This window comes from Streptopelia decaocto (genome assembly GCF_964273445.1).
Source record: "Streptopelia decaocto genome assembly, chromosome: 1".
In the NCBI taxonomy this organism is placed as follows: domain Eukaryota; kingdom Metazoa; phylum Chordata; class Aves; order Columbiformes; family Columbidae; genus Streptopelia; species Streptopelia decaocto.
The window spans coordinates 9,671,852-9,697,138 of NC_138663.1; the positions used below are offsets into that span (position 1 = coordinate 9,671,852).

The 25,287-nt window shown below is 37.5% G+C and overlaps 1 protein-coding gene across 1 annotated transcript in view; it reads left to right on the top strand.

The window, feature by feature from the left end:
- SEMA3D (semaphorin 3D) overlaps window positions 1-25,287 on the top strand; it is a 147,271-nt gene that overhangs the window by 51,000 nt on the left and 70,984 nt on the right. Inside the window, 3 exon segments of the mRNA XM_082045235.1 lie at window positions 10,277-10,437; window positions 22,424-22,486; window positions 24,165-24,284. Coding sequence (XP_081901361.1) covers window positions 10,277-10,437; window positions 22,424-22,486; window positions 24,165-24,284 — 344 coding nt within the window.

Consider the following 25,287-nt stretch of genomic DNA (forward strand, 5'->3'; position numbering starts at 1 on the left):
ATGCTGTGTTGTACCATAGAGTTACCTGGCTGCTTTGGGATTACTTCATAACTCCCTCTGCATCATCTATGCAACCTTGATTTCTTTGTAAAATATTTCTCACTAGATATGTATCATAACAACAGTCTATATGACACCCATTGGTGTCATGGATAAATACATGTAAATATTGATAATAAAAAATATCAACCTCCTGACCCTCCAATGTTAAATAATAGCTTATGCCTACATACTAATGATTGACAGGAGATAATACGGTGGTGCACATGATTACTTTGTGCAGAGACACTTCTCTTACATTGCTTGCCATGTCATTTTTAGTTAGTCAGGTCCTATTGCAATGTTGCCTCAGACTACAAGGCAGATATTGGGTCCACCTGCACATCTGCACATGGGACTCTGAATCTGACAAGTTGTTAGGCACAACTCCAACACAAATAGCAAACATATAAGGGAATTAATGTAGATATACAGTGACCTCTAGTTTTAATAGCTTCATAAAAATTAACTCCTGTCAATGTCAGAAAGTATAACTGATATTTTACTCTGCCGTGGGAGAACATTATGCTAGTCTAAGGTGTTATAATGTGAATTGGCTTTATTTTCATTACTGCCAGTAATAAAAGAAGCTTGTTGGAAAAAGAGTATAAGGAGAAAAATCTTTAAAGTTTTCTGAAAAAAGTAATCCTCTTAATCTAAACCACATTTTATTAGAAAATATCCATCCTGTGCATCTACCCCAGATAATGACTAAGTGATTTAAACAGTGCTTCCCTACAGCAACTGCATCTCTGTGCTGCTCTTCTGTAGCAATTCGGAGTAGGGCTGTTAATTTTGCCTTGTGAGCTCAATCAGCAGCTCTGACAGTAGAAACAGCTAAAATATTAATTCCTTCACTGTCATTATAAAAAGTTCTTGTTCCTCATTCAGAGCACAGAAAAGAAAGATTATCTGGCCCATGTCAGAGAGGGAATCCCCCTGTGGGGACAGGAACAAGCGGTTACATGTGGGGAGAGCAAGCAGGAACCTCCTAAAGCTGGTTTGCTGCCAGCAGAGGAAATATCTGTTCCACTGGCAGGTAAATCTGCTCGCCGAGTTCCCTGCCCTTCGCCTGCTTTCCTGTTCAAGCACTTCTCCCACCACAGCCCCTTCAGCCCTGCCAAATGCCACCTTTGCTCCCTGGGTAGCAGGTCACTCTGGTGAGCTGGTTATTGTTTCCCAGACCTGGTTTCACTTCCTTTACTATATCTGCTCTGCTTCTTTGTCCATTTGGGCCTGACATGGTTGAGTTGAGAAACCAGAAGAGGTTTTCGAAGCTAGTTATGAGGAACTTTCCTTGCTCTCAGGGGGCTGTGGGAAGGGCGTTGAATGACCATCAGCACTTAAAAGATTTTACAGGCTCTCTCAGATGGTGGTTTCTCAGCTGAGCCAACATAACTGCGTATTGCTTCTGGAAGGAGGGCATCTCCCTCCCTGCTTCCTTCTCCCCAAACACTCATATCCACTTCTTTCCCCCTCATCTGCTCCCAGATGTATGGACCTGCCCATTCTCTTGCACCAGCTCCAGCTCTCGTCAGTCTCTTTGGCAAGGACATATGCTATTAGTATTTAGGACTTTATCTCTGTATCTTATTTAGCTTTACAGCCTGACCATACAGCTTGTGTGGGCTCTGGTCCAATGCTTGGAGTTAGAGAGGAGAACGGACGCAATGTCTCCTTGCTGTACGCTCAGGGTTAGATCTTCAGCTGATAAAATCATTGCAAGTCCCAGTGGTTAATCTGAGAGTCAGGCTACAAGTCTTGATGCAAATACAAGCAGGGCGTGTGCCTGTGGAGCATGCAGAGGGTGGGGAAGGGTGGGATTTACAACTATTGAATGTTTCCATACAAATCTGTGTTGCTCACAGGCACTGTTTAAAACTGGTAAGTAGTATCTGATTACACTAGTATGGAAATTGCAAATAGTTTTCAATAATAGCAATGATAGGTAACAAATCTGGATTTTTCTGTTTGTGCGCTGTTCTTTTAAGTCTTGAAAACAGAGGCACTAATGAAGTAAATGAGCAAGTAAATCTGTTGTGCATTAACTTCCCTTTGCACTGTCGTCTTCTTCAAGAATAGCTCATGCTGTTTTGTATCTTTCCTAAGCCTGTTAGTATTGATATTAATGTGGTTTTCAGGCCCATGCCATCCCACACTTGTTACAAGAGTCGTTCATGCCACTGAATTCAAGGTCTCTCATCTTTTAGCATGAAAACCTTATCTACTTTGTTAGGAATATTACCCTCATTAGGAAGCTAGCAAATACATTTGAACATGGTGAGAAAAATGTGAAGGCATTATTAAGATATCTGACCATTTAAAAACCAATATGTTTCATATATAACAGCTGGTCCTGGTGTCGGACATGCAGCCTGAGAAAGCAGTTCTGAACAGAGTGAGTCAGACGCCCGGAGAGATCTGACAGCACCTATCAGTAGTGTCAGACCAGCTGCTGAGCCAAACCCAGGTTTCTGTAGCCAATTATACTATAGATTTAATTAAGAAAACTTCATTGCAGGTTTAAATCCTGGACACTGAAGTCCACAACAAAATTCCCTTTCGCTCCAAGTGTGAAACAAAGTCCACTTATCTCACTTCCTAAGGCTGGAATTTCATCAACAGAGGAAAAAGCGAGTAAGAATTTAAAAATGTGTCATGTTCTGTACATCTGGTGCCAGATAGTATGGGTGGAGGTAATAGCACAACCTGCTGTTGTTTTATCAGCCCACAGATATATGGGCTACAAGATTTAGCAAAGAGCTCCTCTGTCTGACTGTCCTCATGGTTCTGTGTGCATCTCCAGAGAATATCGTGTTGTCAGAAGTTTGTCAAGATGCAGTTAGTTGAAAATTGCAGGTATAGGTGCTTGAAAATACTCTAACCATTTTTGCGCCACTCTGAAGAATATAAAGTCTGAATTGAAAGCTGGGTATATAAGGAAAAAGCCATATAGTCTTAGAGAGAAATATTCCCTCACTATTGGGGTACTTTGAAGGGAATTTGAAGTAAGACTGAATCAAATGACTCAGATTATTTACTCATTGCACAGACTGAGGATCTGTGAGAGGTGAGGAGGAAAAAAGGGTAAGTTTGGTTCTGACAATTGGAAATGAGAAAATAGAGATGATGAGTCCATTGTCTGCAAGTTTTGCCTTTCATTTAAAGAGGAGATTTGGTACTATTTAAGTCTATCAATGTGCCAAACATTTGTAATGGACAGGTATGTGTGATGAGATGTCAACAATTATCTACGCATTACCAATGCTCATATGCTTGCCAATCATTTATATTTAATTACATTTGTAGTGCATATTCTTTAAATATCCACCATATCACTTTGGGAAAAAAAATGGTGATTTAATTTTGCCTTGGAAGCAACAGTGAGTTTGCTTACTTTGGCAGTTTTGCAAGAAAGATAAACTACTTAGGAAAAGGGAACGTGTACAAATCCACAATCTTAGGTCTTCTTCAGAAAAACAAATCTTTCACTCAGATACATTTTCAGTAGGGTTTTCTAAAGTTAATTATTTGGTTTGGATCTGTGAAGTTTGTGAATTGGGCCTTTGCATTTTTTCACCAATAACATGAAGTCACAGAACACCTTTTAATCATCTCTGCAATAATAACACTTTACAAGTTATTTGTGCAGCTGTTTCACTAGTCAAATTTACTTTCTGTTGAAATGCACTTCTATGCACTTCTATACACATAAGTGAGAATTGTTTAGTTAATGCTTTATTGGGTGTATTTTTGGTGGTAAGTACCTGCCTAGTTTGTTTTACAGTATTACCATTTTTACAGATTAAAAACACAAAGACAGCACTGTAGATTGATTGTATTCCCATTTCTGAAATAAATTAATGAAATAATCTGCACTAGTCTTATTGCAGAAGCACATCCTTTCAAGTGAGCCTCACTGATATGAAAGAGAATCAGATCCAACAGCATGATTTTTTTCTTATCTTTATGATTGGAGTAGATATTGCAAAGGTTGTCTGAAGATAAGATAATCTGTCCCTTCCCAATGAAAAGTGTAAAATATATCTTCACAACACTGCACAGAGAGAATTATTTCTTAGTTACCATTGTCTGTAATGAAGACTTGAGAAGCATAGTGCACGAAGGACCTGCTTTAATTATGATTTTTCTGGGTTGTAAAATGCTGACAGATTTAACATGTATCAATAAGTATTTGTAAATAAAGATGTGGGAAATGTTAAGCTTGCTGATTGCTGAGCAGGTCCATAGAAGTGCCTGAAGCTCAAAGTGAAAATGCCCTGAAATATCTTAGAACCTGCAGCTGACTTTTCATCAATTTGTGGAGCAATATTTGAAAAGATTTGCTTCCCAGAGTCACCTTCCTAGACTGTAATACCCTCCTAGAGAACAGTTCAATCCTAAAAGAGGAACAGAAGTATGTAACCCCAAAATATGTGGTGAAGAACAAGGTGGTTTTGGGGGTGACTCAGAAAGAGAACCAAGATTTTGATGCAATATTGTGCCAACATGAAATAATATTTTCTCTGTTCCCAGTAATCCATATCCTTTTGGAAAGCCCCTACTGTGCCATGAATATGACATTTTCCTCCAGGCCAAATAAAATTCATTTTATAGCAATAAGAGCTACATGGCATGCACAACAAATCACCATTGTCCATGTTGAGATGCAATTAAACAAAACATAACTTGCTTCTTGCAAAAAGTACTAGAGATTGGTAGTAGACTGGAACTATTCTCTTTGCCTTCATACAAATACATCTGGGGTCAATTGGATCTTTTAAACTCAGAAGACTTTAGGAATTAAGTAAATTGCTGTATTCATGCAATATTTCTTTATCCCATAAATTTATTTGAGACTTCACACAATACCCATGTAAATTGTAATGGATATTTTCCAGCACGTGAAAGGACTTGCTCCTATCTAGGGGAAAATGACGTGACATTTGGTTTTTTACTGTATATGAGAATTAGACAATTATATATATGTAGCCTTTAAATTCCTTCAAAGGTGTCATTAGATGTATCTGTTTTGTATGCAGTTGAGGAGTTCTTTTTCTGTCAATTTAGGCATCGTGCATCATTACAAAAATGTCTGTGACTGGCCGCCAAGGCAATTCTGGGTGTTGACCAAGTGGTTCCAGACTGATGCATGCTTGCACCATGATGGATTTGAGGAATGACGGCACATTCACCACATATGTGACTTGAGGCTAAGAAATCTAAATATGCTGTATAAATGCAAATATATGTTACCAGAGCAGAATGACTTTTTTTTTTTTTTTTTTCATTTAAAGTCTTTATGCCATAGGCCTGCTGCTGGAGATTATTCAAGTAAGCAACAATCATGCCCTTGTGAGCCAAGTCCACTGAGATACTTTTGTAAAAAAAAATTAAAACAGTCACTATTCCAGCTTCTACTACTCAGCAGTGAAACATTAACCCAGAAAGGGAGTTTGCTGCATATTCATTTGATCACCAGATGGGAAAATAGTATTTAATTTTCATTAAACCAGTAAATAGACACAATAAACTGAGTGGTGAACATGTACTCGTTAGAGACCATCCCTGTAACTAACTTTGTTTCTGTGCATTGTGAGAATGTTGTTTATATTAGCCTGGCAATAGAGATGCAGTGATTCAAATCAACAGCTTGCTCTAAGCTTGAAAACCATTGGTAAAACATGTTTTTTGCACTTATATTTTCCAGTGTAATATCTTTCATGATATTACATATGTCTATATGTGAGAGGCAATTTCAACCCATAAGTTTGGATTGTTTTGCTTTTATGGAATGAGAACAATGATTAATTTGGCTATAGTTTAATCAGTTCTCTGTTAATGTTTGCTTGACAAATTTTATTAGGTCATGTTTCAGTTTTAATCTTATCAGTGGCCATGTTCAGGGCTTTATTTCCAAGCTCTTTTCAATAGTTAGAAAATAAATAACAAAACCTGATTCTTCACCACTTTGCAGCTTGTGTTGTCACTGGTGTCAGTAAGAAATCAGTGTGCAATGCTGTCATTTCAATCTGGAACATTTTGCAGATGTTTTCCTTATGATGCAGTGAAACAAATGACTGTACAAGGCATCAGGCAGGGCTCATTCCCATTTGGGCATTTCAGACATGAGACAACTTTTTCTCTCCCTCTTGTAGCTGTTCTAGGTGGTTCTTTACTAAGAAATATGAGAAGTATTAAGCAATATATGACAAATGTCCTTTTGGGATGGTCACTGCAGAGATCATTCCTTCCAAATATGAAAGAAATGGGAAATGGAGAACAGCCTTAGTCATCTCCTTTCAGGCATGTGGAGAGTCAGGTCTACATATTTTGGCAAGTGACAGATTTGCAAAGACATATGGATTGCAGGGCTCTAAGCAATGGAAGCACTTTAGAGCATTTGCACACATGTATCACTTACCTTTACTGAGATCAAATTCCTATGGCTGGGGAAGAGAAAGAATTTTCCTTCATATTCTGCATCTTAGTTACTCATATCCCACAGGCAAGCATTGTGATATGACTGTAAGCTTGTCATCAGAAGATATTTAAAACTAATAGAGGCCGATATGGATTGCTGAAATACAGTAGCCTGTGAAATTCATTAATCTCTCCTGTTTATTCATGTTAATGCCTGAGAATGATTAATTAATAGATATTGTGATCCTATTTGCTCTTCTTCCCTCCATCTTATCTACTAACTGGGACACAGAACTGTTAAAGAGAGATTTAATCTAGACTGTAGAATTTATAAGGCATTTATTATTACATATAATGTATCATATAATCTAGTAATGCAGCCAGCTCTGAGGTCATGGGTGGAGAAGTGAAAGACGATTACTCAGAAATGATGTGCTCCAGCAATGCTCAGCTGATAAACAGTATTTTAGGGAGCAACTGAGAAGAATTTGAGTAGCCCAAGGGAGCTAAAACTTCCTGCTGTGCTGTGATCAGCATCAGAGAACTCTTTCCCAGTAAACAACTCCATCATAACCAGCAACAAGATTTTCCAGGCAGAAAAAAGCAAGGGAGGAGATTTATACACAGTATGACATTTAATGAAAACACATCTACACCACACACAACAATTAATAGATTTTCACTAGGAGTGGCTGCCCATCTTGTATCAGACAACCCAGGAAAAACAACTCTCAGGAGATGTACATCTTTATTTCTTATTTGTTGAAAACACACTAGTGGCATGAGCTAAGCTTCAGGAGTTCTGTGCTTACAGGGCTTCTCTTTCTTCTTTTTAAAATTTGTATTTATTTATTACACTGGGTTGGTTGTTTTTCAGCCAGGCTATTCTTCAGCCAGCTCTAGTGTAAGAAACAGTTTGGATGGGTCTTAGGTTTCAACCTTAAGTTGTTCCTAAGTGAACTTGCTGTCAATTAATAAGCAGGTCTTTTAAAGTGTTACTAATTGAGAAGAAAAAAAAATAAAAAAAAAAAAAAGAGGAAAAAAAAAACAAACCCTGACATCTTTGTCTTCAGAAAACATAGGACAGGTGGAAAGCAGTGTAGTGCTTAATGTTGGATATAATTTTCAATGTGAAGATTTTTTTTTTCAAAGTACTGCCAAATAAATCTCACCTAGGGGACTAGAAGCTGCAATGCAAGACAATTTGTTTGCAGACTGTACCTGAACAACATTCAGCAATAAGCCAGACAAAACCGCATGAGCTTAAGTAGAAGTGACTGAGCCAAAAAATAATTGTCATAATTATATACCAGGTAGTCAGATTAATAAAGCTAAAATATTTTTTCTCCCACAGTGCTGTTTATTATCCAGCAAGAAGACCTAATCTTTGCTTTGCCTGTCACATGTTTAGTGAGAGACCTTGAAGAAAAAGGTTTTGTTTTATTTTTTCTCTTTGTTTTGTTCAGGAGTTACTCTGCAAAACATTGCCCTTGATTTTCATCATGAGCAAGAAGAGTAAATAACTTGTACTGTTAAGTCTGACCCGTCTAGCAGGAAGGCTACATTGTCAATACAGTGTCAGGAAGGTGGAAATATCCTTAATTTTATGTTCCATTAAATACAAGATTTACCTTGCAATCCCAAGATTCCTGAATAGTTTAGCTTGTAGAGCTTGCTTGTGGAAGAACTAATTTATATGTTTATTTTCGTTCTCCCCAAATTAATGACTGCCCAACAAGACTAAACTCTTTGTGTGCTCTTTTCTATACATTGTTGGTTTCCTCATCCAGAATTACATCCACAGAGTCTTAATTAAGCAAAAGGTTACAGACTTTCTTTCATTAGTTTCATAGGAAAACTTGTTTTTCTTAATTACCCTTTGAAGGAGATAGAAGTCACTTTTAAATCACAGTACAACTTGAGTGTCAAATTTGTGCTTTTAACAGGGAATATTTCCTCTGCAGAGAGGGCAAGGATGCAGGAACGGCCATCCATTGCCACCTCTATAAGGGAAGTAAAGACCTCAGGACCTTAGAGGTGATGCTACTGGAGGATCTCCTTGATATGCCTCTATACTGCCTTCATTTCAGTATTATACCCTAGGAATATACCTCTGCTTGATGGTTGTTGATTCAGTTCTCAGTTCTCAACTGAAATGATAGTAATCGAAAATTTAACTGCAACAATTCTCTATACTGCCACCAGAGCATAATACTAGACACTGGAAAAACTGAACTTTATATCAAACTTTCTATACACATCACAGTTGTTGCCTTCTTCCAGTTCTTAACCATATACGTGTAAGTGAAAATCAGTAATGAGTGTTGTCCCTCAAGGGTCCATAATGGGACCAATGCTATTTAATATCTTCATCAAAGACATAGTGGGACTGAGTGCACTATCACCAAGTTTGTGGATGACACCAAGCTGAGTGCTGCAGTTGATATCCTTGAAGGAAGGGATGCCATCCCTCATCTACTTGGACTAAATGATCTTTGAAGGTCCCTTGATAGGCTAGAGGAGCAGGCTCATGCAAATATGTGAAGTTCAACAAGGACAAGCGCAAGGTCCTGTGCCCCAGTAGGGAACAATCCTTAATATCAGTACAGATTGAGTAATGAACAGATTAAGAGCTGCCCTACACAGGAGGCCTGGTAGATGAAAAACTGAATCTGAGCCAGTAGTATGTGCTTGAAACCCAGAAAGCCAACTGCATCCTGGGCTTCACCAAAGGAAGTGTGGCCATCAAGTAGAGGGAAGTGATTCTCCCCCTCTACTCTGCTCTTGTGACATCCCGCCTGCAGTCCTACATCCAGTTCTGTAGGCTTCAGTACAAGAAAGACATGGACCTGTTACAGTGTGTTCATAGGAGGGCAATTAAAATGGTAAGAGGGCTGGAGCACCTCTCCTATGAAGAGAGGCTGAGAGAGTTGGAGTTGTTCAGCCTGGAGAAGAGAAGGCCCTGGAGACACCTTATTGTGGTCTTTCAATGTATAAAAGGAGCTTATAAGAAAGACGGAGAAAGACTTTCTACCAGGGTCTGTAGTGACAGGACAAGGGGCAATGATTTCAAACTGAAAGAGGGAAGGTTTAGATTGGCTGAAAGGAAGAAGTTCTTCATGATGAGAGTAGTGAGACATTGGGACAGACTGCCTAGAGAAGCTGTGGATGATCCATCCCTGGAAGTGTTCAGGGTCAGGGCAGATGGGGCTTTGAACAACATGATCTGGTGAAAGATGTCCCCTCCCATGATAGGGGCATTGGCCAAGATGATCTTTGAAGGTCATTTCCAACTCAGCCATTCTATGAGTCTGTGATACCTGTCACATCTAACTGCTGTTTCTTGCTCCTAACTATTCTTTCTGGCATTGATCTTTGCTGCTTTATATGTAGAGCACTAAATATGGTGAGATATTGATCTTTGATCATGTGTATCGATAAGTATGATATAATTGCATACTACTTTTCTTGCAACAAAGGAAGTGTATAGCACATATTTTGCAAATATCTGTCTTTTTTGTTTGTTTCTAGTTTCTGTTGAAGAATGTGATACCTTTAGGTCCTAGACACAATTTATTAAGAAAATTTCATAGAAAAAAATGTTCTATGAAATAAATATTACCCAATTTGGAAGTAAAAAATGACAAAGAAAACCAAGGTTAACAGGACCTGTACTATGACCCTGGAAAGATATTCTCTAAGACTGCAGTTATCTCACCAGCATATTCCATGCTGGTTGCATATATTTATAAAAGACACCAATGAGTCATATGTAAACATTTTGATTATAAAGATTTTCTTCATTTTCCCACAGACTTGCTGCTTTCAAACAGCTGCATCCCATTCCTGGGCTCAACAGAGGGGCTTGATTTTCGAACCCTGCTGCTAGATGAGGAGAGGGGCCGGCTGCTAATCGGGGCTAAAGACCACATCTTCCTGCTCAACTTGGTTGATTTAAACAAAAATGTAAAAAAGGTCAGTTTATTTTCTGTAGAGTTCATCTCATAAATTCAATTTTGTTCCTTTGTCTCTTTTTTTTTCCTCCCTTCTTCACTGTGTAACTGGAAGATTCAGCATGCACTGCTGTGTACCAAAATTTGATAATCTCCCTTCCCATGATTACACAAATTATCTTTAATAAATTGAATTTCTCATAGTATGTGACCTCTTATGATACTGAAGGCCTGCAAGAGGTCACCTACCTGGAGGAGCCCTGCAGTGCATGAAAGTAATATCAAAATACCAGCAAAAAAGCAAAAATGCCAATCAAAGTGTTTCCTGCTTAATTTCTCTGGTTATGTTCATCCTCCTCAAACAAAAGTGTTTGAAATAAGATAACTGAAGACAGCTCTTTCCCTGTTTCCTGGCATCACTGATATTACATTATTTTGATATTAGACAGAGCAGAGGCAATTTGAATGGTTTAAATTATAATAAAAATGTTAGTGGCAATTTTAATATTAACATTTGTACTATTATCTAGAATTGCTAGTGACAGGAGAATCTTCCACTGAGATCTACTGTATTCCTGTGCCCATGCCCTGTGACAATGTATTAACTCCAGGCAATAAGATGACAATTTAGCCTTCAGTATTTCTAGTAGACACAATGAATTGGAGCTTTTGTAAGCACAATTGACTGCTACATGTAAAAAACAGATGCTTGCACAGGAACACACATGGCTTTACTGCTTCTTCCAGATATGCTACTTACTGAAGAAAATGTAAATTCTCAGCTGTCTTTGATATTTTCTTTAAGCACCAGAAGGAGGTTTTAAATTACTGTGTTCTGCTGTCAGCTCCGAAGAGGTAACTGACCCTGAATTAATACAACTGCAGTGCAGGGGCTTGGCAGGTGTAACAGGAGACTATTTTGCCCCACATGTCTGAATGCAACACTTGCTGTGGTTGTATAGAAGAGATATAGTACCAGGTTGAATATCTTATTTCTTATTTTGACTTCTGCAATACTCCATTTGTCAGGTTCTTTAAAACTCAGATTTTGAGTGTTTCAGGATGTTTCTTCTCTGGGATGCTTTATCAAGCACTTTAATCTTCCATCTCAGTAATTTACTCAAGAAACAATACCTTCTCAATATATTGTATTGATAGCAGCATTATTTGGATTGCAGATTTTTCAGACTAGAGATAGATTTCTGGCATAGGCTTTCTGTAGAGAACAAATTTTGTTTGTGTGAAAAACAGATTTTTGTTTCTGTGGGATGTTGCTTACCTCCTGGGACATGCTGAGTGCTGTCACCTCTCATTATGTTCAGTGATGCTTGATTAGTTCAGAGCTTTCTGGAGGCGGTAGCACCCCACATGATCTACCCCTCTAAGTGACTAACATTTTCCCTTTAGCCAAATCACCACTGATCATTATGGATGTTGTGCTTTCCAAGAAGAGCAGAACACAGACTGAGCTAGGAGAATTAGTGTGCAATCAGACAATGCCATTTAATATAGATATTGTAGAGCAAAGACTCACTTTATATTGGAATGAAATTTTGCATTTAGTAAGCTGAATAGAGATGTATGTCTACACATCTGTGATAAGATGAAAGGAGGGAATAAAATTCATAACCATTTGCATATCTGGATTAAATAAATTATTGTCTACAGGTTCAAATACTTCCACTTCTCAGTTTAACCATTCAGATCATTTTTAACTTTTCAGACAAAACATGGAGGCAAAGTATATTTAAGCAGCTAAAACTGACCGAAAAGCTCCATGAAGCATCCTGCTGTGCTGATCTCCAAAATATCTGTGAGCATTTAGTAACTTTATAAACGTACCCTCTTGAGTAAATGACCAGGTAATGCAAGACAACATCACAGAAGCATTTCTTTTTGGTTCCTCTGTGTTGTGCTGGTAGAAAGATGTTTGGGGAGGGAAGAGATGACATGAAGGAAGTTATATGAGTGGTTGTGTATAAATCTCAGTCACCGAGGGGGTCTCAATGCTAAAGGATACTCTCCAGTAGCAGGGAAGTGTCAGAAAGTAGCGTTTGCCGGCACTGTGTTTAGACTGACCGTGGTTTGGGTTGGCGTCGGGCCAGGCGGCTTGCTTCCAGGCTTTCCCGGTGTGAGGAAACCACACATGTTGGGACTACAAGGGTCTGAAGTGTGTCCTTTGTACTCCTCCGGAGTAAGAGTCATCTGGAAAAACAATATCTGCTTATGTGCAGCCACTAAAATGAGAATTGATTAGAATATTGTTTCTGCCTGTAAATGATGTGTTTCGTAATGGCTTTGAGGGAGGAGGGTTAAAAAAAAACCAAAAAGTTGTGGGGAGTAAGAGAGGTGTAAGAGCTTTGAAACTAGAATGCAAGACTGTTCTTAATTTGGGGTTTTCTTTCTTTAAAACAAAGCTGTACATAAATTGTAGAATGCTCTGTGCTGGATAGATTCATATTACTTTAAAAAAGTTCTCAATTTCAGACATTTGTTATACCATACCATACCATACCATACCATACCATACCATACCATACCATACCATACCATACCATACCATACCATACCACTGATTCACCAAAAAGCCAAACCAGGATCTCTAGCAATTTACTTTCAGAAAACCCTCATCTGTGGATATAGTTACTTGGAAAAAGTATATTAAAGACGAATGCTCTATATTCAGATGTTTCTGGAATAGTATTCAAAGAAACACCCAAAGAACTGTATCCTTTTTCCTTTTTTAGGGTATACATATACATCATTTAATAACTTCCTTTTTGAAACCTAATTGTTTACCTAAATTAGTTAATTTAACTTACACATATTAAGTTATGGCTTTATTTCCTGGTATTTTTTTCCTGATGAAATAAATCAATAGTTCTTCTCGAGTTCAAATTTCTAAAATTATTGTAGTTCTTATTCAATTTATGATGTAATTGGCTGAAAATTTCCTTAGCTGGAAGCTTGAAAAAAATCCATCCAGTTTCCAGTGCTTGCAAACCTTATTATAAAACAACAGTAAGCACCACAGTATAATAGAAAAGTCTCCCACAATGAAAGACAAACGCAAATGCTAAAATGGTTGCACTCCACAAATATCTAAACTTTACCAAGGATTATCATCTTTCTGTAGCAGGGACATAATTTCTACGAACTTATTCTGAATAAAAGCCTACAGTTCCTGTTGCAGGAATAACATTATGAAGTGTCATAGTCTTTTCTTGAAAGATACTGAGATGCCTGACAAGTATTGTACGATATTTATAAACTGGAGGATTTGTGGTTCCTCCTTATGAGTAAAATAAAGATGTTCAGCAAAAGAAAGGAGAAAAGAGCAACATCCCACATTTATCAGGGCATTGCAAATGTGGACAATAAATCTGAAGACAACTATGCTATAACCAATAAAAGCGCAGTGTAAAGCAAACGTTCATACATGTTTAATAGCATGAGAGGTTGTAGAAGAAATTGTATAGGAATCCGAAGCTCTGGGATCCTGCTGGAAAGATTACTTCGGTATATAGAAATTTCTTGAGAGTTTGACTAAAGCCTTTGTTATTTCACTCCTTAAACTAAATAAATACTAAATACAAAATGTTTTCAGCTGGGTAAACACTTATGAAATAGCTGCAAAGAAATATTGTACCTTTCTGTAAGTTGTGTGCTGGCTAACAGTGCAAGTGGGGTTATATGTCAGCACTATTATCACTGTGTAATCCACAGTGCAACCCGCCCATCTCTGCAGGAATAGGAATGCTATCAAGGGCTGACAAGCTTTTGAAAAGCTGCCAACCTGCAGGAGCTGTCAATGCTAGAAGACACAGCCACATGTGGGCCAAATAGATAAACATGTCAGATCCCCAATAGCAGCTTTGGAACAAGTTGTTTTCATCGGCCTCACTGTGTGTTGGCACAGGGTCACAAATTATTGTTGCTTGGAGCATCTTTAGTTGCTACTATTTTTTTGGCATTACCAGGTGCAGCTGTCTTGTGACTTATTCTTTAATACCCTTTTGTATTGATTTTTATCTCTATTTCACAGTAAAACTACATATGCATATATATACAATATCAACTGGTTAAATGCTTATGGAATAGCTACAAAGAAATTCTGCATTTTTCTGTTACTCCAGTGCTTACCAACAGTCCAAGTGGGTTATATATCAGCACTATTATCACTGGGAAATACGTGTAGTGTGACCCACCTACCACTACAGGAAGGAGAACATATGCATATTTATGTAAAACAACAGATATAGGAGTCAAATTTTACATTCATTGTGCTGGGAGAACTCCTGTCAGTCTTTGGAGGACTGAGGGAACAGTTGTGTGTGGTGTTCGGCTGCATGATGGGTTAAATCACAACAAAGTGTAGTCTCAATTAGGAATGAACCCACTGGGAATTTAACCAGCATTCAAGGGAGGATTTGGTTCTTGCCATCAAGCCAGAGCCTCTGGAATGCACAGAGAATTGGAGATGTTTAGTGCAGTCTTGAAACACAGTAACACCAAGATTGGTCTTGCCTAACCAAATACATGCTACATATTCTGTATGTCACATGGAAACCAGTGGAGATATCTAAAGTTATGGAAGTGGAGGCAGGAGTACTAAGTGTAGAATAAACCCAGTAGAACTGGAGGAGGATGATCATGGGTCCATCTGGGATCATGTTCATTTGTTCTCAGACTCTGTGAATAGAAAAAGTTCTAAGAAAAGAAGTGAGATGAGACTGAGATTTGACAGGAGCCTAGTTTGATCCTCCACACATGGGGAATTGTTTCCCAAGTGTAAATGCATGCTGATGGCTCTACTTTTTAAACAAAATGAACTTTTCTGGCTCTTGCGGTTCATAAAATACTAATTTCCACCTATTTTAGAGTTATTTCCCTTCCTCCTCAAATTAGTAGAAGTATTATCTATCTGTCTATCCATCTTGTCTATCATTTACAATAAAACAGGCCTGGTTCTACTGGGTAGCCATGTAGTTTAGTGTCCTGTCCCCAAAGACGGTCAACAGCGGGAACTGAAGGATGAGTGTAAGAAACTTCAGGTTAGGGACTTCCAGAGGCAGATGTGATAACTTTTTGCTTGCTAGTCCTTGGAGGACTTTTATCATTGAACTACATAACTCTTGTTTTGAACCTCTGAAAGCCTCTTGGACTCCATAAAATTGTTTGATAAACTTAAATTTAGGCACCTGTGTAGACAAGGCGGAAGCTTTTAAACAGTGTTTACAGACACAATACAACAGACTGGGGCAAGATGTGAAGAAATCAGTAAGTAACGAGAATGACAGCAATCCTAGGTGGAAAAGAGTGTCTCTGTTATTTCCTTTTGCATTGTTACCATAAATTATGCTTCTATAAACATCCCCTGTCATTCTTATATTTTACCCATATGTTTAGTTATAAAGAACTGCCAATATCCTGCTCTCTGAAAATATTTACTCATGTTAGGCTTTGAGTTTTTCAAAGGTAGGATTTGTCTTCAGTCTGCGGTGATAAACATGTCAGGAGCAATGCCATTTACCCTAAAAATCCTGGTGTATGGTTTCTTTTTAGGAAAAGTACATGGTAGTCAGAAGTCTGCTATGGTTGTACTGTGGAAAATGAAGTGTAAAAGCAATGAAGACTTTCAAGATTTAATTCAGTGTAAATGAAATCAGCATCTGGTCCATTTCCTTTTAGCTTTCATGTATGCTCATAATGCACACAGGAAAATGCCCTTTTCAGAAAATCCTTAAGTACTGAAAGCACTGTCTACTTGTAAAGTTGTTTTGGAGAGCAGGTCACAGTTCAAGAGGAGAACTGTGGCATGTGGGGATCTTACTTTGTCTCAGACAGATGCAAAATAAAAACCCCATTTGGTTCTAATAAGAAGTTTCACTCTAACAGCGACTTCCCAAATTTAAGCTACCAAAATTCTGTGAATCTGTCATCCCAATACAGAATAGTTATTTCCCTTTGACTTCCAGTACATTTTACTCAGTGTGACAGCACCACAAAAATAAGACAGTACCATACACTGGCACTGGCACTTCCCGCAGTGTTGCAAATCATTCTGAATCAATCCTCATATCATCTCCCCCCGGCCCTGCCCTATACTGTATCAAATGATATCTTTCAGAGATCCACTCTGCTACTATGAAATAATTGGAGTTGAAAATTCCAGTCAGATCTCTCCCTGGATATATATGGATATAGGAATTAGTGCCTCAGTATAGGAATAACAGTCGGAAGAAGGAATGATTGTGGCAGATATAAAAGATATTTAAGAATACATTCCTAGCTTCTAGGGATCTCTAAGTTTTTATGATATAAAACTGTTTAGAAGAAAGCTAGGTGAAAAATCTAACTCTAAAGACAGTTTGGTTAGCTTTCAAATACAGGGAGAATTTCAGATAAGGAACTCAGATATATTAATTTTGTTTGCTGATGACTTTAAGGGGTTGAATTCCAGAGTACAGCAAGTGCAATGGGGTCTGGTTACAAAAGCTGCTTAGAGTAGCCTTGCTGTTAGGATTTGTGTATGAGAGTAATCCGTCAATTTCTCCAAGTTGTGGACTTTCCATACCGCACACATGAATGCAGCAGATGTGAAGTATTTAGAGAGCAACTGGTATACATACATGCTATACTAAAATAAACTCATTTATCCATTAATTTAAATAGTCTTTATTTTCAGCAAAATAATACTAATAAACCATTTAATTCTTTCCACCGTTTGTTGGGAAATTCAATAAATTTCCGGTGCTTTCAGCAATTTTCAGTGAAGTGACTCAGGGTCAGCATATAGAAGTGACAAATGTCCTAGTTCTCAGGAAGTAATCCATGAACACCCATTCTTATGGTTTTGGGCTGTGGTATGTATTATATTGTCTTATGCAGAGTGTGACAGCCTTATTGGATCACTGTCATATCTCTTCTCAGTGCTTCTCAATCTTATTCTTTTCCTCTTATTTTCATTTTTTAACAATGAATTACTAAATTTTAAAAACAAAACAAAACAAAACAAAAGAGCAAAAGAAAAAAAGCAGCTCACATTATCGTCATTTTACTAGTGGGAAAATTGAGACCTGACTGTCACATATCGTAGGGTAGTGGCAATACTGGGATTAGATTGTCTCCTGTTTTTTGGATCATGTTGCCCTCTTTACTGTGCTGGCTTTATAGTCGCATTGGGATAAGTCATTAATCTGTTTGTTTTTTTTTTTTTCATTCAAGGGAGTAGTTTCTCATGGAGGAGAGTTTGTCGTGGGGAGTATATTGCATATGTCAGTGTGACAATGGGAAGCTGCAGTTTGGAGCATTATATGGGGAATACACTCGTATCAGTTAGCTTAAGTTTCTGAGTTATGGCCTGGATGATTCGCAAAGCCTTAATGAGACACTTTGATGCCCCGGAAGCTGTAATTTAATTGCATGCCTTTCCTCAAGTATCAGTACAACAAATATCTAGAGCTTAGAATAAAACAAGAGAAGAAAGTGAGCTTACTCTTGCTGTATCAAGTAGTTGTTTAAAATCACTGCATTTTCATCTTAAGTGCTTCTACCACCTGTTATTCCTTTGAAATAGAAAGGAAGCAATACCTTTCTTCACAGGACTCAAATGCAGTGAGTGAGTGCTACGGGACATGTTGATCAGCTGGTGTCCTTCACTCCAGACACAGACACATCCTGCTGGTGCTACATGTACCACTAACAAAACACTTGGAGTTTCTCGTAGCAGAGACTGCACTGATAGAGAAGTGCTGAAGCACGTGTGCAGGGTCAGGCACGTGAGAGTCTCCAGTGAAACCCCCAGGGCTGCTGAAAGCCGTCAGCCTCAATGGGAGACTCAAGTGCTTGCTGCTGGCATGATCGTGGCTATCTTGGAGACATGAGACTGGAAGGAGTCACGTTGGTCAATTGGTCTCACTCCCTGCTATCACCAGCAAGTACCTAATGTAGCAGTTATTTCTTTCATAACCTGCTCCAAACCTGCTGTAAGGGGTCTTGTAGGATACTTCATGCAATGTCTTTAGCAAGGTCATTGTTACAGACCTGATCCTCGTTAGTCTGATGTTGTGCATTTATTTATTTATCATCTACAATCTGTATTTATTTATGACCATTTTACATAATTTCTTTTAACTGTTTATAATTCTGGTCTTCATCGTCCTTCGGTTCTTTCTGCATAATATTGCCAGTATTAGTGATGCTTCCCAATCTGGTGTCACCTGCACATGTTGTACAGTGCGGAGATTTTGCCAAAGCTACTGAAGGGTATAAGAAATAAGATGAACTCCAGCTATTATTTGTATCTACATATAATTATATATATATTATCCATATATAAATTTATGGGTTTTTTGTTTGTTTCTCATTTTGTTTTGTTTTGCTTGGTTGGTTTGCTTTGTTGTTTTTTTTTTTTTTTTTTTTTTTTTGTTGTTGTTTGGTTGGTTGGTTTTTTTTTTTTTTAATTCACTTTTTGCTTTTCATTCCCTTCTTTTAATAAAAATACATGTTTGGAGGAAAGAAAAATGTTACTTTTAGAAATTCCTCTGCTCCTGATCTGAGAAGGACCTTTGTGGTTTTTAATGTTTTGTTTTAATCAGATATCAATTTTCAGCTACCCTTTAAAGTGATACCTTATCTGTCCTACACTTATGTACTGCGTAATTTTGTACTCCTGGGAGGCTTTCTTTTACTCTGCTAGCAGAGAACTTATTAGCTTGCATTCATTAGGAGATTTTAATTTCTTTCCTGTTGCTAAATTTAAGAAAATATTTGTAGAATTATTTAAAGGTATCTTTTTTATTGACCTGTAGAAGATAAAATCAGGAAATCACGACAATAGACGACCTTTGGAATTTTGATATGGATGTTTTGTAAGGAAAATAAACTGAAGATTAAGGGCAGAAAAGAATCCTTTTTAAGTATGTAGTTCATGTGTTTCAGTTAGTTACCTTCTTGATTTAAATTCAGTAACCCCACCAAGCTATTCTAAGATTTCTCTAGAAATTTCAGATACAGATGTAACCGTGAAATATAGATTATATATAATTTGTGCTGTTTGTAACACAACATGATTATAATTTCACATGTCAGCAATGTTGCCACCATTATAATGAGTTTTTGGGCGTTTGTTTGTTTGTTTTTACTTTCTTTGGGGTTTTACTTTTTAAAGAATTTGAGAAAAAGACTTTGTTAAATAAGACATTACCATTGTGAATGTAGTATGTGAACTGAAAAAACGTATGAAACAAAATGACCAACTTAAAAAGCCTCAAAACATCTACAATCTCAAAGATTTTAAATATAAAAGAACCTACTGCAGCATCTAGTCTAGCTTTTTGCATCTTGTGAAACTAAGTTACTTGTCTGAATAAAATATAATATTAAGGCTTAATTTCATCTGTTAGAGAAAAAACAACACAGATGCATGTAAAGAAGCTTATGAATGTAAAGATTCAGAGACACTATTTCACATGAGTAAAATTACTTGTCTGTCAGCATTTGAGGGAACCAAACCTGTGGTATGGTTGCAGAGCATGTGATCTAGTAAAAAAATAAATTAAAAAAAAAAAAAAGCTTTTTGCTCATTATTTATTATGCAATTTTCTTGACCTATTACAGATCTGAACTGACAGTTTCTGGGAACCTCTCATTTCTTTCCTAGAAAGCAAATAAATATCACTTTAACTCCCCCATATATAATTGCAAATTGATTTTAAAGTTGGATAACATAGCTTCACTTTTCATTGTCTAATATGGCCTTGTAAAATGCTAAATACTGAGACTGTTGAGTAGCCAGAAAGTAAAACAATCGATTTTTCCATGATAATTGAATAGGGTTGGTTATCATAGAAAAGAGGGTGTGTATATCTCTAGTCTGACTGGTCCAACTTGTACAACAAACATGAATTCCCATGAAGGAATCTGTAGAAGAATTATTGGTAGAGTCAAGACCATTAATATATGTGATGTCTTCAGGCAGATGTCTTCAAATGTAACTGTGTCTCCCAAAGCAGGGGTCTGGTTCTTCTGTGTAGTTGGCAGGGAGGGATGGGCATTTTCAAAAACTTACAGAGGGGCATTAGCTACCTAACTGGATGCCCAAACTTTGGCCAAAAGTCTCCAAAATGCCTGAAAAACCTCTAGCCTTCTCTGTTACTGATACAGAGATCTTGAGCAGAATTAGGCATAAAGCTTACAGACAAGGGAGCTGAAGGTCAGATCTCAGCTTAAGTTTGCTTGGATAAATGAATTTGGAGATCCATGATCTTAAATTCCCAGCTGTTCCTTTTCATCAGCTTTTCTTCACCAAGACCTCTTAAACTTCAGGCTCTCCTTCACCTTTACCAGTGGCACTTGGGAATGATCAATGTTACAACAATCCCACTCTGCCCAGGCAAGAGCCCAGATGAGTTCACTGGTGCTCCTTTCAGCTCTTCCCAGCAGCTTTGCAGTGCTTCCAGTATTTTCCTCTGTACTTTCTGGCATTGCATACTGTGTAATCCAGACACACTGGTGTGGCTGGCTTCAGATTGCTTTTTTTGTACCTGGATGCTATCATGACGTCATTCTGAGAAAATGCTCTGAGAAAGTGAATTTGTGCTCTGGTGCTGAGATGTTGTTATATTGCCTTATCTCTGACTTTAAGTAAATATTGCTGAAAAAAGGTTAAGGTTTAAGTAACTTTAAACACGTTAACTGTACTAAGAGCTTCTAATCACCAAGGTGACTGTAAATTCACTGGAGAGGAAATTAATTTCTCTTCAGAAAGCCAATACATCCATTTTCACTGGGAAGAGAAAAGGAAGAAGTGAAATAAAAAGCTTGTTTCCAGATGGAGTGGAATACAAACTGTAGATTTTGGACAGTGATAAAGCTGTTTGACACAGGGCACTCTTTCCCTTCTTAACAGCATGGGACTGAGCCTGTGTATGTGGCAAGCAACGTCCCACAAGGCGCCAACAGCTAGGTGATAGAAAGGGAATATTACAGCAGTTAACTCCTCTTGCATGTCATTGACTTGTGCATCCTTCATTTATGAGGACTTTTTTTAATGTATAGTATAATAATTCTTTATTTCTAAATAGTTCATCATTTAATATTTTATAAAGTGTAGTTTGAGACTCAACACTACTCTAAAGCTTCTGTGACTACTACTAATCTGCATACTGGTTCCTGGGACTTGAGGCAATTTCCTAACTAATATTTGATCAAAAATTTGGGTGATTTGGTTCTGTTGTTATTATTAATCATGAGAAATGGCATTATATTTGTCCTGTCAAAATGAAAAGGAAAAAAGATCTATCTTTAGCATGGTGATTCTGGAAGACTTTATATTTAGCTTCTGTTTGAATTTAAGAGAATCAAACATACACTAAATAACATCCAGTTTTGGCTCTGTGATTGAAATCAATGAGCCATAATCTGAGTTGTTGTTCATTGATATTTCTTCACTAATACAATTGGGGTTACAGTAACTGATAGTAATTTGCCATCTGTCTCCATCTACACCAAAAACCTAGTTTACAAAATTCTGCAGTGCAGCAAATATACTTTTTGTTCTACAAATTCTCCTTGAGCTACCTTTAGTATTTTTAATATAAGTCATTTTCATTTGAAAATTTGCAGTAATTGGCCAAGTTCACTACACCAATTTAATCACAAATGCAATTTGTCTTGTTTTGCAGTTCAGTTCAGTTTTAAGGTGACTTGGTTCATCATCAGAAAAACATACAATTCTTAGTGGTGACAAGGTGTGCTAGCCAAATCACCTAAGTATTTTTTAAAATACTCTGATGAAGAAATGAACCAAGAACAGGCATCTTGATATAGAGCCTTTTCATCTTTGTAATGGATCCCTGTATTTGAAGTCATGTTCATTTCAATGGACATTCCAATTCCTTCAGCATAAATAAATTGTTTTAACTGTTCATTCAAGGAAATAAACTACAGTCACAGGACAATTTCAAAGTAGTCATAATCTTTGTCTTATTTTAACTATGTTACAGATTTACTGGCCTGCAGCAAAAGAAAAGGTAGAATTATGCAAATTAGCTGGGAAAGATGCCCATGTAAGTATGGTATATGATATTATATATCTGTGTATTTGTTCCTAAATGCAAAGAATGGGTTAGTAAGCTGTTGTTACACCTTTTTCCTGAACTAATTAACTGTGTTTTCCTTATTTAAAAAAAAAATATATATATATATATATATTTCTATCTTTTCTCTAAATGTTAATGATTCAAGAAAAAAAACGTTGCAAGCAGCAATCGTGCTAAGCCATCCTTGTATGTAGTAAATGCAATTGAGAGATGGACTTTCCTCTGAAATGTATGCCAGGCAACACTCCTCTGAAATCTTCTCTTTCCCAGCAAACTGCTCCTTTTTTCTTGGGAATATCCTGAATGTAACTTCATTATAATTCATTAACGAAACAGAGTAGCAGAGCAGAGTACCAATTAACTTAATTTGCAGCCACTTGCAGTTAAGGTTAAAACACAATCTCTGACTTATTAGCTTTTTCCTGGAATCACAAATCTTCTTTAGGAATTGTATTTAAGGTGCATTCATATATACAGTAAAGTTTCATGTCTCTTTTGGGTAGCACAGATTATATCATGTGTCTAGAGCACACTATAAATGTAAACATTTCCTGGCTGTATAATAAAATTTCTTCTCTTTCTCTCCACAAATCCTGTGGTTTCTATCCAGCTTGTCTGTTACCAAGGTGGACGCCAGCTCAAAACACTCTCTCAGCTCTCTGTCTGAGGAATTTCTACTTTTTATCCTGACTTATTGCTATCCTTATCTTTACAGCAGACAAAACCTAAACAACACCTCTGCTGAGCACTGGGAAAATTCTGATACCAGTCTATATGGAGGATTTGTGCTGATCTATTTCTAAACTAAGACAAAAGGAAAGGGACCAGAAAGGGGAATATTTTTTTTTGCACATAGATTATAAATATCTCCTTTTTGCTTCCTACATTGTCTCTGCAGTTTGCCTTTCAGGTGTAGCTTGAACCTATGAATAACTCTCATGTATTTCCTCCTAAGTACCTTGTTATATGTATATGTATTTATTTAATTTTGAGGAAGGTTGAAGCAAGCCCTTCCACCAATCCTTTAAGTGTGTGGAAGCCACCTGTGCTATGCACCAGCAAGGACCAAACCCAGGACTGACCTGAGCATCCTCTCAGACTCAAAAATGCCCAAATAAAAGTGACCAATAGGATGTGGTTGGTGCGAAGAAAATTCACTCATACATAAAACATACCTTTGGAAGTATGTTGAAGTTTCAGTCTAGCACAATTTCTATCATGCAATTCTTGGTGTTAAAGCTTGTGCAGAACCCTGCACTGGGAGCAAAGGCAGGAGGATTGGCAGCCAGACTAACATAGTGTCTATCCAGCCTCTGTTCAGTTGTTAACAGGGGATGTTTGTTACAACACAGGCTGAGTAGATATTCTCCAAAATGTGCTGTAACCACATTGCTTCTCATGGCTGTAGACATTAGAGAAGAATTAGGCTTGCAAGTCTGATTGATGAACTGCCTAGGAGATAGCCACTGCAAAATTGTATCTGTCACAACTTTGAACTCTTTAGTAAACAGTCTCTGCTACAGTAGTTCTGAGTTTACATGCACCAATACTACAGCTATAACCTAGTATCTATAAAACCTAGTACCTATAATGTGAAAGAGAAGAACAGACATAAAAATAACCTTTCTCTTTCTTTTCCCAATAGACAGAATGTGCCAATTTTATCAGGGTTCTTCAGCCCTACAACCGAACCCATGTTTATGTCTGCGGCACAGGAGCGTTTCACCCTCTCTGTGGATACATTGAACTTGGAACACACAAAGAGGTAATTTATTTCCTCACTACTCTGACATATCAAGGAATAACCCCCATCTTGTTTAGCATTCATCATAGATTGGAAAATACTACACGAGTGTGTAAAAAATGAACTGACAGCAGCTTGTGTAAATAACAGGGTAAATGGTGGATTTTGCAGGTCAGACAGGAACTCGTGTTCTCACATTTGATATGTGCATATCTTTTTTGAACAAAGCACTTTCCTCAGTAAAGTTTAATGCACAAAGTTCTTCAGAATGACACTTTCATATGATTAACTAAGTGAAGAGAACATTTAACCCAGATGTCTTTCTTTATAGTAAGTCATTTCCACACACACTTTTTGTTTTCATACACACACACACACAGAGTTCATGACACTTGTAGGTCTATTTTTTTAATGTATATACACCCTTGGTCAACAGAGATGGTTTTGTATTCCTTGTGATACAGAAATTGTAAAGGGTCTCTGAGCCTGAGTCCAAGGACAGCACCTCACGACTTTGCAGATGTTTTGCAGTCCTGTCACTAAGTAGTTGTTGGGTATCTTCCATCATTAGTGGCATATTCCTGAACTGAAGTTAGCAGCTGATTGGTCTTCATTTGCTGGTGACAAAGAAATCTCTATCTTAAGTGGTAAATGTTTGAGACCTAACCCCCACAACAGAAGCATTTTGGTGCTGTGTCAAGCAGCCACTTAGTACACAAGTCTCTTTTTAACTCCTATATGTATAACACCTTGGCTATATTTATAATGCCAGCCCTGTTCTCAGAGGGTGTTGAGATGTGACCTGTCTGGCTGCTTGCCTGTGGTGCAGGCTTTCTATTCCACTATAGAAATAGCTTTGTCTTTTCTTTGGGTCTCAGTAAAACTCTGGAACACAAGAAATGACCTCTAATGATATATTATTAAGTGTGATAACCTGAAGTATGCACACAGTGCAGTTATTCCAACTTACGGTATCAGGGGCAGATGTTCACAGAAAAACAAAGTAAAAAAAAAAAAAAAAAAA